The following is a 15,855-nucleotide window of genomic DNA, read 5'->3' on the forward strand; positions in this document are numbered from 1 at the left end:
GCACCTCGAGTAGATGACTACCCCTGCACTCGATCCATAAGAGGACAAAAACACTTGCCACCTGAGGGCTGTAGGATCATGCGGGGCTTCAGAGAGTCCTAGTGGTCAATGGCTTCAGGAGCAACAAGGGCACTCAATGGTGATCCCGGTGCCTGTTAAGTGGAGCTCGACGAAGTCGAAGCAGTAATGAGAGTCATCGGTGGTCCAAAGGCCTCTACTTTGGCCCCACAAGTTGATGGTCTTGAGGGTGTCCATGTTATTGGGGGCAGCACTGCATTGTGATGGCATTGAAGTCATGCTGGCTTTGAGGCCGCACAGTTCAGCAACATAATGGGGAGGGGGGGGCACACCATCACAGGTACGCGCCTCAACAACATCAAGGGCCTGCCACCGCTTCAACCTCAACAGCTCTGAAGGTGGCCATGCATGCACCTTGATGGATCGAGGGTGTCTGATATCGACGGCCCCATGGGCATCAATAGCACCAGGAGCATCAAGAGCACTGAGGGCACAGCAGCATCTATGAACCTGTGGTCACTACGGCATCAAGAACAGTGAGGGCACTGAGGCATCGAGTGCACTGAGGGCACAGTGTCATTGATGCCCTGCACTGCGGCACCAAGGACATCATGGCAACAAGGGTGCCACAGCCACCGCATCAAGGGCAGCACAGCACCAATGGCATCACAGTATTGAGGGCAGCATGGCCTTGAGGCATGAGCGGCATCGAGGGTGTCGACTTGTACTGTATTCCGCTCCCTTGATGCCCAAGCTGATGCAGCGAGACTCCAGTTCCACCGATGCCGATGGCACAGAAGGCTACTATGGCATCATGGGCGGACATGCACTTCAATGGCAACCCTGGATCTCGATGGCATCAAGGCTTACCATGATAGCCGACGGTAGGCCCAGTCCCAGACGCGGTCCCGACCACGATGTGTCAGACGAACGATGCAGTGATCACAGCCGTGCATAGGCTACCATTCATGGGCATGGCACCGAGGTGCAGCAGCAAACTGCTAGCTCAGGCTTTGCTCACCCTTTCTTCCAGGTAGACTGCATTGCCAAGGCTGACAAGCACGAGGGGAGGCAATGTCATCCAGTGCTTCTGCCCAAGAAGACTAGTTCCTTGAGATATGGGGAGGATGAGCTCTCCCCCACACAGGAACAGCATGGTCCTCGATCCTTCCACTGACCGAATCCACTGATGCCGATCAATCAGTGAACCGCCATGGAACTCCCGACTGGGTAGAACTCAGGTGAGTCCCTAGGATCACTGGCCTACATGGATCACAGACTGACTTGCCTAAGTCAGTCCTGTAAGCACTGTGGAAAAACAGAAAAAACAGACACAGATTAAAAAAAAAAAAAAAATTCTTCTGCAGTTTTTGTAAGTACAGACTCTACCAGGCTGCACAGGGGAAAACCTACCATGCAGCCAGCAGAAGTTGGAAAGAGGAGGAAAAATAGAAGAATAAAACTACTTTAAGAGAAAAGGGAAGAAAACAGCTGCAGTTCTACAAAAAAATCACTTTAAAAAACTTCAAAAAGAGAGCAAAGCTGAATACCGTGAGCTCATGGTTTCTGTGATAGGATGACCAACTGCCTGGTTTTGGACTGGACAGCCCAGTTGTGCAGCCTTTTGTACAGTGTCTGGTTGCAAACTGGACACTATAAAACCCAATCGAGCAAAGGATGAAGACATTCGGCAGCTGCAGACTGAGGAGGCCCCAGTGGGCCGCGAACTGAGCCTATCCCGTTTGCGGCTGAAGACGAGGGAGGCCCCGGGTGCTCCACGAGCAGAATGCCGTGAAGTGGAAGGGGACCCCATTGGGCCATGAGAAGAGCCTATCCTACTCATGGCTGAAGATGAGGAAGGCACCGGTGGGCCACAGCCAAGGAGCAGTAAGCAATTAATGACCTTGACACGGCCTGTGAGCATATGTGTGTGCATGAACCGAATGACAGGCACAGTGACAGGAGTGAGTGTGTGTGATTTAGAGCCTTTGTGCCTGAGTGAGGGTGTGTGAGCGAGGGATTTTGTGAGGGGTGTGTATGAGTGAGAGAGTGAGAGAGCCTATATGCAGGGGTATATGAATATGCAAGAGAGAAGGAGCCTGTATGAGTGTGTTTGCCAGAAAGAGATGGAGCCTATCTGAGGGTGCATTTTTGTGTGCGAGAGAGAGCGAGCCTGTGTAAGTGCGTATGTTTTAGAGAAGGACAAAGGGAGCCTGTGAGGGCTAGGATGACCAACTGTGATAGAGGAAGCCTGTGTGTCAGTGCATCCATTGAGAGAGAGACAAGGGGGTAGATTTTCAGACGAGCGCGAACAGCCTACTTTTGTTTGCGCTCCAGGCGCAAACAAAAGTACGCTGGATTTTAGTAGATACGCGCGTAGTCGCGCGTATCGGCTAAAATCCTGGATCGGCGCGCGCAAGGCTATCGATTTCGTACAGCCTGCGCGCGCCGAGCCGCGCTGCCTACCCCCGTTCCCTCCTAGGCCGCTCCGAAATCGGAGCGGCCTAGAAGGGAACTTTCCTTTGCCCTCCCCTCACCTTCCCCTCCCTTCCCCTACCTAACCCACCCGCCCGGCCCTGTCTAAACCCCCATCCTACCTTTGTCGGGGGATTTACGCCTCCCGGAGGGAGGCGTAAATCCCCGCGCGCCAGCGGGCCTCCTGCGCGCCGGGCCGCGACCTGGGGGCGGGTACGGAGGGCGCGGCCACGCCCCCGGGCCGTAGCCACGCCTCCGTACCCGCCCCCAAAACGCTGCCGACACGCCCCCGCAACACCGCGCGCTCCGGCCCCGCCCCCGACACGCCTCCCGACACGCCCACTCCGAAAACCCCGGGACTTACGCGAGTTCCGGGGTTCTGCGCGCGCCGGTGAGCCTATGTAAAATAGGCTCACCGGCGCGCAGGGCCCTGCTCGCGTAAATCCGCCCGGTTTTGGGCGGATTTACGTGAGCAGGGCTCTGAAAATCCGCCCCAAAGTGTCTAAGTTTAAATGAGCTTTTAAATTTTATTTATTTATTTAAGGTTTTTATATACCGGCATTCATGATACAATCACATCATGCCGGTTTACAGTTGAACAGGGGGTGTAAGGATACAATAAAACTGGAACTTGTGCAGATGAAAATGCAGTTACAAATAACAAGGATGATCGAACTGGGAGAATAGAGAAATACAGTAGTAATTTAACATCATATAGAGTTATTTACAGATAACTGGTGTGGCTGCATTCTTGGTGGGCCATATTAGAGGTTCTGTTCATCAGATGTTTTGAATTATTTACTCTATTTATTAATATGGTTTTACTATTACAATTGATGTTTTAGATTTCTTGATTTATTAGTTATTTTATGAGAAATTGCGATGTTTCTGTTTTTCCATTAGTGCACTACATGTAAAGTTGTGTTTCCAGTTCAGTTCTTGTCATATGTTTTTATTTATATGGTCCTTTATTCTGTTTTTGGCAAACATAGAAACATAGAAATGACGGCAGAAAAAGACCAATCGGCCCATCCAGTCTGCCTAGCAAGCTCCCACACATTTTCCCATACTTAGCTGTTTCACTGACCACCAAGTTCAGGGCCCTTGTTAGTAACTGTTTGATTCAAATTTCCTGCCACCCCCTGCCATTGATGCAGAGAGTAATGTTGGAGTTGCATCAAAGGTGAGCATAAGGCTTAATGGTTAAGAGTAATAACTGCCGCATAAAGCAAGTTACCTCGATGCTTGTTTACCCAGTCTGCACAGATCCATGCCTTGTTGGATGTTGTCTGAATGTAAATCCTCTTTTCCACATTTCTCCTTACCACTGAAGCAGAGAGCAACGCTGTATATGCATTCAAAGTGAAGTATCAGAGTTAATTGGTTTAGGGTAGTAACTGTCGCAATAAGCAAGCTACCCCCATGCTTATTTGTTTACCCAGACTGTGTAGTTCAGTCCTTGTTGGTTGTTGTCTGAATGCAAATTCTCTTTTCCACATTTCCCCCTGCTGTTGAAGCAGAGAGCAACGCTGTATATGCATTCAAAGTGATGTATCAGGCTTAATTAGTTTAATTAAGTATCTGACTCTGCATGTGTGACTGAGGTGAGGTAGTTAGGATGTAGCGTCTGTGTAGGAATCTATTTGCAGCTTGATTTGTTCTTTTTCCAATAAAAAGTATATTGGTGTTTTAGAGTCTGATGAAATATTTGCAGTGTTGCCTTTTTATGAGTAAGGTTGTTACTATTTGAGTGCTGGTAGTTTGTCCTGCTTTTGTCTGGGAAGTTTACCATTTTGTAATAGTAATTTAATTTATTCATGGCCTTCTGAGGGCCAAGCCCACAAACAATGCATGTTACAATAGGCCTGATACCATGAGATTAAGGTGGATGATCTGAAATATATGCAAATTAATGCAAATGAGGGGGGAACAAACACACCTCCTTGTGATTCTTCTCCCCCCCTCCCAGAGTACTCAAGTGTCTAGTTGTGGTCTGTGGAAAAGTTGGCAACCCTATTCCGTGACCACATGGCTCTGCAGAAAAAAAAAGACTGAGGGACTCTGCCTAGGAGGGCAGGGTGATGACTACAGCTGCACATGCTCAGTAGAGCATACTGAAAGCTCTAGATTCTTTGAGATCAAAGTTCCGTGCTGGGCTCCATCTGATGATGTCACCCATGTTTGAGAACTTTCATCCTGCTTGTCTTAGGAGAAAAAGAGTGGCTTACCCCTGACTTTTAAAACTGTATGTTTCTAAGCAGCAGCAGTATGTATTACCCTAAGCAATATGTTCTTTTGTCTACAGAACTTTTAAGACAATCTCTCAAAACCCTTATTTAAAAGTATGGGACTGTTAGAGCAGTCTCTCTATATTGCATGTTGCTCAAGCTTACAAGGCACACCCAAATTACAATGCAGAGGTTAAGTGCTGAAAATGGTCTTTCCAATCCTTAAAGTAAAAGACAGAATCTGATCAATATGCTCATCTTATTTTACCAATTCATTATGTCTACTTCTTTGAAGAGATGAATGTGCTATTAATATTAAATGAACATGATGGCAGACCAAGGCCACTTATAAACTTAAATACATTCTAAACATTTCCAGAGTCATCAGGGCTAGAAAAAGAATTAACAAAAATTAATCATGCTAGGTCAAACTATCTGTGATTCAAGAGAAATATCAGCAAGCAACTTATTATCAGTGTTAAATTGTACTATATCAGTATTACAATGAAAATAGATATACATTTTAAAAGGACATGATACAAGATACTGAAGATTAGTATACAAAGTACTCTATACAAATATTCTTTGGTGGACAGAATTAATCATCATAATACTTATGTGTATGTGCTTTATTTTTATTTATTTATGACACTAGTGTTCAAATCACTGAACAAGAAGGTATGCAAGGAGTAAAAACCATATTAGAGGACTCAAAATTTCCTGTTTTCATTTAATATTCTATTATTTGTCTGTTGATGTTACCAAAACAAAATAGTAAATCTTTTACAGCAGGTGAAGAACCCTGTATATGCTATTTATACAAAGGCAATAATTTTAAATTGGAGACAAACACAGTAATAAACTACTGCAGAAATAGCATAGGAGTTGCAGCCCACCAACAACAGTTATGGCTTTCTGCAGTGAGAAAGAATATGCATGGAATATTCATTTGGCAGGTCTTCAGATGGAAATATAAGCCACTGGTGCAACAATTTAATTTTTGTCTGAATGACTGCCAATTAGCATGGACAAAATATTAATAAAAATTATAAGTATTAAAGGAACAAAAATAGGAAATACAAAAGGATGGACAGGCAAAAATGGGAATGGTTTATTTGCTGTGACTATTACCATTTAAATATTTCAATTCCTCTCTCATTCTCTTATTAAATCCAGAGAAGAAAATGAAGCCTTCAGTATGCAAAAAAAAAAAAAAAAATCACTATTTATTTATTGAACACATTCTGCCAATCCAAGAAATTTTCTCTCTATGCAGAGTACAATATTAAAGCATAAATTAACATCTGAGAAAACAGACAATGACAAATGTCAAAACAAACATTACAAGCATTGCATAAACAAAATAATAATTAAAAGACCAGAGGATCAGACAGTTAGCTAATAACCCTTCCCACTGTGTTCTCTTGCCAATTTTATTCTATAGAATTCTTACAAATAATTTACTTTGAAATTAAGAGTAGCTTTATAACTTCTCAGAGCTGACCTTTTTCTAGTATAATGTTAATATTCTACTTTTATAAGGTAGTGATTCAAACTGTTGCATGCTGGATGAGAATTTTGGTTATGTTTGTTAGAATGATCCAAACTGGCCAATAGAGTGACTGCCCTGTGACAGTAATACAAGATATGTTCCTTGAAAATAAACAATATTTTTCAAGGAATATAGTAAAGCCGTTACCTTTGCTTTGAGAAAAACTATTCTGGAAAAAAACATTTCATAATCCTATTACACAGGAAACAAATATATGTACTGTAAAAGAGGCAAAAACATTACATATAATAGTGGATATCCTAAGCAACAATTAACTAGCTCGATTCATGTGCAAAATCTACTCATCAAATAAAATAAATTTCATCTGATGTACAATAGCTTATTTTAATGAGTTCAAGTAACTACTGTACTGTGTAATATTATTTGATGATGCCTAGCCCCTTGATGACATCAAAAGAAGGATTTTAAAAAATATACAATATTTGAACTCCTGCATTTTCCTTTGAGACTTGCGAAGGACACATGTGCTACCTTGCTGAAACATGCTGCTGCTCCTATTTGCTGAGGTCATCTTGAGGGTCAAGGTCAAGCCATGAAGTGTTTTGGGAATTATGTGGGGAACACCTCAGAAACCTTCAGCTCTGGTTGCTGCTGTCCTGACAATTATAGAGGAGAAAGACCACAAATCGATAGTGCGGCGGATCAGTAACAGTGGTCTAATGAAAGTGTATAGGGGATTCAATGCACAGAAGATAAGGTGCAATGAATCTAGGCTGTAAGTGTCCATTAGTATCATCATTAGTTGATGCCATTTTAAAGTGGTTTATAAAAAGGTAGCAGCATTAACAATCTAAGTAATATCCACATGGTCATGAACCTACATGGATGAAGAACATTAACTCAAGCTTGGAATTTAAATAGTGAAAAACAAAAATAAAAATACTGCATTTATAAAGTAGATTAAACATAGAAGGCCAGAGTGTGGCTGTTTCCAAAAGTACTTTTTTATAATTAACATTTATAAATTATGCCTATTTTTGGATCATTCAACCCTGGCAAATTTAGCAACATGCTGATTTCATCATGATTAGATTATTGCACCTCCCTTTATAATGAATTAACATTAAAAAAGCTTAAAGAAGTTGCAGCTACTTCAAAATGCAGCTGCTTGGTTACCAATGGTGCTAAATAATATCATGGCCATATTAGTCTGGTACTCAAACTGCTCAGGCTTCCAATTTGGTTCTGTGCCAAGTGTAAAGTGCTTGCTTTTGTGTTTAAGACCCTAAATAGTATAGGTCCTGATTATTTAAAAGATCGCCTAGATCTATACACCCCTGTGATCAGCATAGGAAACTTACCTATGTATATCATCTTGGTTGGGAATTAGATTGACTGGGACTCAACAAAGAACTTTTTAGAGGATTATCCAAAGTGTGTGGAATTCACTTCCTAAAAAATCACATCTAACTAAAGATTATTTTACTTTTAGGTGCAGTGTGAAAATGTGGCTATTTTTATCAAAGTAATCTTAGGTACTTTTATCTGGTACTTTCCTTTTTAAAATGTTTAATATTTCCTTTGGTTTTTTTTTTCATTTATAGATTTTATCATCTTACTGTGCTTAGTGTTCTATTATCATCATGACTGGTAGAGGCAAGTTTATCCTCATTTTACTTTGACTGTCAACTATTTTGCAGTTATTAAAATGTTAACCTTAGGTTTTTCTATATATTTTATTATGCACTCTATTGTGATTAATTTGGAAAAATCTGTTATAATTGTCTTAAAATAAAATAAAGATTTGAGATTATGATCAGTACAACAGGTGGGTTATATTTATATTTTCATTACAGTGAAAGCAATAGTTCATCTATTACATGGTTAATAAACACTTTTTCAATAAGATAACCTCTGGCATATGTTTTGTGATTTAATATCACTAAAAATTAATTAAGATCATAAGTACAATAGCACCCAAAAGCTGTTAATATAGAAACAGTCTGCTACTTATTACTGGCATAGAAGATAGGTATTCCTGGAGGTGCTTTATGCTTGGAAAGGGCTTGTTATAAAACTGCCCCATCTGAAAGTAAACTTACCCATGTATGTCCTGTATGCATGTAAATTTATTCAAAGTCATACCTGGGGACAGAGTTCGGGGGGGGGGGGGGGGGTTGATCTTACATGCATACTTTTGAATTTTCAAAAGTATGCGCATACATTTCACTGAAAATTTCTTATGGCACAAATTAGCAGATATAATTGAGTAGTTTTGGTGGGATAATTTTCAAAGCAAACAAACATGCATATGTGCACATTTGCCAACTTTCTTATGCAGACTAAATTGCTTCCATAATTTCAACTTGCCTTGTTTACACTAAAGAAAGCAAGAAAGGATAGGGCTTGAACAAGAAAGCAAATTGAGACATTGTCAATATTGTCCAAACACAGCAGAGAACTTGGGAAAAAATAGGGGCAGCTGTAAGGAGGCAAATGAAAAGTGTGAATCTGTCAGATATGCCAACACTTATATTCTTGTCTGCAAATAACACGTTCCCTTCAATAGCAGTAGAATAAATGATCAAAGGTGGAAGCCTAGGTTAAGAATGCATACTAGCTAAACGAGATATTTAATCCCTGGCAGTATGGGTCTAGATTAATTAACTGACGACTCCAACCCTAAAGTAGGGAGATATGCCACTGAACAGTAATGCTTAAAATGGCAGACTGCAGCAGTAGAATCTCAAATATGGTTAAGAAAAAAGACTTGTCAGCTGTTTTTGGTGAAGTCTATATTATTCTCTTGCAATAATGAATCTTAATGTTTTTCATTGGTTTGAAACTGTGACCTTGCTGTGTCTCTTAAGAATGTGTTTTGGCTTTTGCTGTGAAGGTTATTGTCATGGGTGAAGGAGATATTCTAAATCTCATTAACTAAGGGTGCATAAGAAGAGGAAGGAAGCATTGTTTGTTAATGTTACAGTTATATTGTGCAAGATATATTTTTTGCTGTTACTATAACATAGAAGTACCTTTAAAGAGAACTGGGTTAAATACTCCATCTATATTTTGGTAATAGAGAACTATAAAATCAAGTAGCAATAGTTTAGGGGTTCTGAAAATTCTCTTTGCCAAGTCGTAAATCATTCTTTACTATATTTCACATCTTTATTTCCAAGTTCATATTATAAGCAGTTTAGAATTGTAAATAATAGCCATACCTGATAACTGAACCATACTACAATTAAGGATTGTACAGAGCTTAATCAGGATAAACAGAGCATATCTAGAATTCCCATTGAAGTCAGAACTCATTTTAAAATGGAAATGACTATTTCACTCTTTTTAAATTATGTCATCAGTTACATGACAGTTATAGATTAAAGCAGAAAAACTCAAGGGTTTTTACAACAGCGGATTAGCCTATTGGGGCTTCAGGCATGCCCCGATGGGCTGGTAGCCCAATCACATGTTGGTGTTGGTCGCAGCGGCCCCATGCCTGCGGAGCCACTATGTCCAACATCAGACCATATCAGACCGAGCCACTGGCCGCCACCAGACACTAGGCCAGCGGGGTCGAAGACTGGATCTGCTCTGCTGGGGGTGATGTGTATGTGTGTGTGATGTGTATGTGAGAGAAGGAGGATGTTCTTGTGTGTGGGGTGCATGAGAGAGGGGGAGAATGCTCGTGTGTGTGGAATATATTTGAGGGAGGGAGGCTGCTTCTGTGTATTTCCCAATGAGTTTTTATTTATTGGATGTTCTAATTATCAGCTGTTTTATTTGTTTAGTATGGTTTATTAATATATTTTATATTTCTTGATTTTTTGATGTTTGATGTTTTATGTGGAATGGTTACTGTTTATCTATTGCTGCACATCATACAGAATCTAGCTTGCTGCAATTTCCAGTTCAGATTTTGTCTGCACATTTCTGTTTATACTTTATGGTGTCTTAATTCTGTATTTAATAAGGCCTGTATCAGACCTAAGTGAGGTAAGCATGAGTGAGTCAGATACCCCGTGGGCTGGTTTTGAAAAAATACCCTAGGCTATTTTCCTGCAATCTTTACCTGGGTTTTTACTAGGGATGTGCAGAGGGACCGCATACGTTTCATTTGGTATTCATATTCGTGGGGGGGGGAGATATGTTGCATTCGGCAAGGAGGGGCCCCGATCCATTCATGCGTTCCATTCTTATTCGTTTCCTGGGTAAAATTTAATTAACTACAACCCCCCACCCTCCTGACCGCCCCTCCCAAGACTTGCCAAAACTCCCTGGTGGTCCAGCGGGGGTACAGAAGCCATCTACTGCACTCATGTAGTCTGCTGCCAGTATTCAAAATGGCACCAATAGCCTTTGACCTTACTATGTCACAGGGGCTACCAGTGCCATTGGTCGGCCCCTGTCACATGGTAGAAGCAATGGACTGCCGGCGCCATCTTGTGCTCCAACCATGTCAGGTCAGGAGCCCCCCCCCCAAGACTTGCCAAAAGTCCCTGGTGGTCCCCCCCCAAGACTTGCCAAAAGTCCCTGGTGGTCCAGCGGGGGTCTTGGAGCCATCTCCTACACTCGGGCCGTTGGCTGCCTGTATTCAAAATGGCACCGATAGCCTTTGCCCTTTCAATGTCACAGGGGCTACCGGTGCCATTGGTCGGCCCCACAAGACTTGCCAAAAGTCCCTGGTGGTCCAGCGGGGGTCCGGGAGCGATCTCCTTCACTCGGGCCGTCAGCTGCCGGTATTCAAAATGGCGCCGATAGCCTTTGCCTTTACTATGTCATGAGAGGTCTAGAACGGGTAGATGTGAATCGGTTATTTACTCTTTCGGATAGTAGAAAGACTAGGGGGCACTCCATGAAGTTAGCATGGGGCACATTTAAAACTAATCAGAGAGAGTTCTTTTTTACTCAACGCACAATTAAACTCTGGAATTTGTTACCAGAGGATGTGGTCAGTGCAGTTAGTATAGCTGTGTTTAAAAAAGGATTGGATAAGTTCTTGGAGGAGAAGTCCATTACCTGCTATTAAGTTCACTTAGAGAATAGCCACTGACATTAGCAATGGTAGCATGGAATAGACTTAGTTTTTGGGTACTTGCCAGGTTCTTATGGCCTGGATTGGCCACTGTTGGAAACAGGATGCTGGGCTTGATGGACCCTTGGTCTGACCCAGTATGGCATGTTCTTATGTTCTTAGGGGCTATCGGTGCCATTTTGAATATCAGCAGCTGACGGCGTGAGTGCAGTAGATGGCACACCCCTAGTTTTAACCATGCCATTACTCATAATTTAAAAACCGATGTGATATCTCGGATGAACGTCGGTATATAAAAATTTTAAATAAATAAATAAATAAATAAATAAAAAATAATTTCCTTTTTTTTTTTTCTCTTTCATTTATGTTTATTTTTGTAATTTTTAAATTTAGTCACTTTTTTATTTCCAAAAATAAGATTACATAGTAGGAGATATCTTTCTTGGTGCCTGGATATAGTCCCCTGAGGAGACAAAATATCTTTGTTTTGTTTCACCATCCTAAATCTTCTAGAATCTTCATGAGATTCTAACTCACAGCACAAGAGACACCATTTGCTGATCATACACACAAAATTTTAACTGTTCGTTTGAAAAAGTAAAGAAATCTGATTTGCAGCTGTAATATAAACATTTCTTACCTGATGCAACAACAGTGCTTGCCCACAATGTATTTTCTATGCTGAGACTTTCATGTAGGGCTGGGTCACTGTCCTCCTGTGGAGAAAAAAAGAAATTCAGATTCAAGAGAAATCTCAATCATATGCATAAATATGAACACATGACCACATCACACATTAGATTAAGTAATTACAAATGTTTATTAAATATGTTGAATGTATCAGATTGTGTGCATACTCATCTCAAGTAAGAGAATGCTAGAGTGATTTGCTCTACTGTGGCTATTTATTTTTGCCGTTTCTTCAAGAAGTGCTATTTATTTGAAATGCCTGTATAATATACAAGTAAAAAAGAAACTGTTCAAGATATGGCTCATAGTCTGACCAAGGCATCAGCACTGTTTAAGCAGATGGATCTTTCAACCTAACTGTAAAGGTTGGCACATTTATACCATAGTTACAGCCAACACAGAATTCAGCAAAAACAAAATCAACATTACTTATTTTATGTAAAAGTTCAGAGAAAATTATGTTTTATTTCTATATCACTTTGTGATACTTTATAAGCAAAAGAAAAAAAATTTCAGTCTTTTAAATAGATCACAGCATATTATAAGCTGATCTGATAAAATGCCCATTGATTTCTTCTAAAAGATTTTTGTGCCTAGGATTGTAAATGATGGAAGACCTGGAGAACTTTCAAGATAATGGAAAGGCACATTGTGATGACGAGACTTAAAAACTGCTATATCTGAAGGGATATTAAGGTACTTAGCACTTAGGGGTCTGGGACAGTTCAGGTTTTACAATGTGCCTACTGGTAACAATATTTTTATGTAAATATGCTTAGCCTTGGTGGAGTCTGTCGGTGCCAGCAGCGATGCTCACAGCTAACATGGAACAGGACCTGGTGTGCTACGAGCGGAGGCTGTCCCGCTCATGGCGAAGATGAAGCAGGCCCAGGCATGCTGCAAGCGGAGGCCTTCCTGCTCTTGGTGAAGATAAAGCAAGTCCAGGCATGCCGTGAGCAGAGGCCATCCTGCTCGCGGCAAAGATGAAGCAGGGTTAGGCATGCTGTGAGCAGTAGCCATCCTGCTTGCAGCAATGTGTGAGAGACAGAGGGAGTCTGTATAAGGGAGGGAGGGGGTGTGCGTGTGTGTGTGAGAGAGAGAGGGAGTCTGTATAAGGGAGGGAGGGGGAGCACGTGTGTGTGAGAGAGAGAGGGAGTCTGTATAAGGGAGGGAGGGTGTGTGTGCATGAGAGGGAGCCTGTATGAGGGGGTGTGTATATGCACTGGAGAGAAGAAGTGTGTGTGTGTGTGTGTGTGTGTGTGAGTGTGTGAGTGTGTGAGAGAGAGAGAGAACATAGAAACATAGAAATGACAGCAGAAAAGGACCAAATGATTCACCCAGTCTGCCCAACAAGTGTATGCCAGTATCTGCTACACTGTGCAGGTTACCCCCATGCTTATCAATATACCAGACCATAAAATCAGGGCCGACAGATGCTGTTTGAATCCAATTTCTCTTAACCATTGCTGTGAAAGCAAAGAGCAATTTTGGAGTTGCATCAAAAGTATAAGGCTTAGTGATTAAGAGTAGTAAGCGCCTCAACAGCTAGTTACCCCCATATTTATTTGTTCCCCAATCCGTAAAAGTTGTTGCTGCTGGTTGATGTCTAAATCCAATTCCCCTTTACTCACTCACTGCCATTGAAGCAGAGAGCAAAGAGCAATGATGGAGTTGCAATAAGCCTTGATACTATTTTTTTGGGGTTTTTTTAAGGGTATCAACTGCCACACCCAACACGTTATCCCCAATACCCCCATGTACTCTTTTCTTTATTTCTAACCTCTAGCCTTTAGGGATCCACAGTGTTTATCCCATTCCTCTTTGAATTCCGTGACTGTTTTCGTCTTCACTACCTCTTCTGGAAGGGCATTCCAGGCATTTACCCCCCCCTCTCCATGAAGAAATATTTCCTGACATTGTTTCTAAGTCGTCCTCCCTGGAGTTTCATTTCATGACCCCCAGTTCTATTGATTTCTTTTCAACGGAAAAAGTTTGACGATTGTGCATCATTAAAACCTTTCAGATATCTAAAGGTCTGTATCATATCTCCCCCTGCACCTCCTTTCTTCCAGGGTGTACGTATTCAGATCCATCAGCCTCTCCTCTTAAGTCTTCCAATGGTGACACCTCCATTTTGGTTGCTCTTCTTTGGACCACCACTATCCTGACTTTATCCCTTTTGAGATACGGGCACCAGTATTGAATGCAGTACTCCAAGTGAGGCCTCACCAAGGACCTGTACAAGGGCATTATCAACTCTTTTTTCTTACTATTATTCCTCTCTCTATGCAGCCCAGTGTTCCTCAGTTAAAATCTGCCCCCTCCTAAAAACTAAGGCACACAATTGGTAATTATGCATACTTCTATACTAGGCTTGAATGTATATATAAGAGAGGGAGCCTCTGTGAGGGGCAGTACTGAGAGAGGGGTTAAACTCTGGGAGTGGAGATAGAGTGGAAGGGATTGAGCCTAGAGGGGGAGGAGAGGGATAGTGGCAGGTGGAGGACATGGGCTCAGAGAGGGAAAAGTAAAAGGAGTCTGGCTATGGAAGTAGGGAGGGTGGAAGCAATGATCTTACAGTGAACTTTTAGGGAAACTCTGCTCAAAATATGTAAATCTCTGCATCTTTAAGTAATAACTTTTTTTTCTGTATTACATTTTAAATTAATTACTTAAAGGCTGTCGTGTATATTGTGTTATTAAAGTATACAGAATTTTAAATTATTTCTGCAGATTTTTAATTTTATTTGTGCAGAATTCCCCTAGGAGTAATGCATATACCACAAATATCTATGCACATGTAGGATCCCCACATCTGCTGGAAGATGAAGGAGAGAGAAATTGTATTACCTGGATCTTCTGGCTTGCAAGATCTCCTATATAAGTTTTATCTGAGATATTTTCCTTATTGTGGCATTCTTTATTAATCTTTGTATCTATTTTTTTAACTATATAAAAGGGTTAAATTTTCTTGTTTATTGTTTATTTATGTTGTTATTGAAAGGTACTAAGAGCACAGTGTGTGATATATATAGTTAATATAAAGGTTTACCTTTAGAAGGAGTTTTAATTGGATTTCTGAGTCTACTGAAATAATCTAGGGGAAGAATTGAGAACATAAAGATAGATATTTTAAAAGCAAAAATCTCCAAATGTTAGTAAACATTCCCTTCTTAATTTTTTTGTGTAGGAGATTTGAATATGTAAGTTAATATCCAAACAGGATTAATAAATGTTAGATTTACATTAATAAATGGGTACTAATTGCTAGTTTAATTGAAGAGCATAAGCACCAAATATTATGTCTTACAGAAAATTGAGTGGGGAAGAGGTGATTGTCCAGCAGCATTCCCTGCAAGTTACTCCAATTTTCAATTGTAGAGGGCATGAAGAGGAAGGAAAGTAGATTTCATATATGTCAAACAATATTAATGTTAAAAATGATGAATGCTGGTCAAATTGGCAAAACAAAATACTTGGTGATACTTGGTGATAAGGTTTCCTGGTTGCAATTCCTTGTGATTAACAGTGATCAATAGGCTGCCTATAGCCATTATAAGCAAGCTTTTGACTGACTTAGCATATCAACCTTCAGACTTGGTTGGAGAATGGAAAACCACCTTGTTGAAAGTGATTTTAATATTCAAACTAAATTAAAAGTGTAAATTTTTACTTCTTTTAGAAAATTAGGGTTTGGATCAATTAGTGAAATCTCCAACTCATATAAAGGACCATGCACTGAATTTAATTTTTATGTCTGAGATTTGTGAGGTACATCAAACTGTGATTAAGATGACTAAAAAGCAGATAAGAAACCTAATAACTTTAGGCAAACTATGGGAAGTATTAATAGGGTCAGGAGTTCATTTAAATGTATCATCTATAGCTGAGAT

General features: G+C 40.8%; 1 protein-coding gene across 1 annotated transcript in view; it reads right to left on the bottom strand.

Moving 5' to 3' along the window:
- ATP9B (ATPase phospholipid transporting 9B (putative)) overlaps positions 1-15,855 on the bottom strand; it is a 1,157,977-nt gene that overhangs the window by 575,034 nt on the left and 567,088 nt on the right. Inside the window, exon 11 of the mRNA XM_029590836.1 lies at positions 11,913-11,988. Coding sequence (XP_029446696.1) covers positions 11,913-11,988 — 76 coding nt within the window. The remainder of the gene's footprint in view (positions 1-11,912; positions 11,989-15,855) is intronic.

Source organism: Rhinatrema bivittatum, chromosome 2, assembly GCF_901001135.1.
Source record: "Rhinatrema bivittatum chromosome 2, aRhiBiv1.1, whole genome shotgun sequence".
Classification (NCBI taxonomy): Eukaryota; Metazoa; Chordata; class Amphibia; order Gymnophiona; family Rhinatrematidae; genus Rhinatrema; species Rhinatrema bivittatum.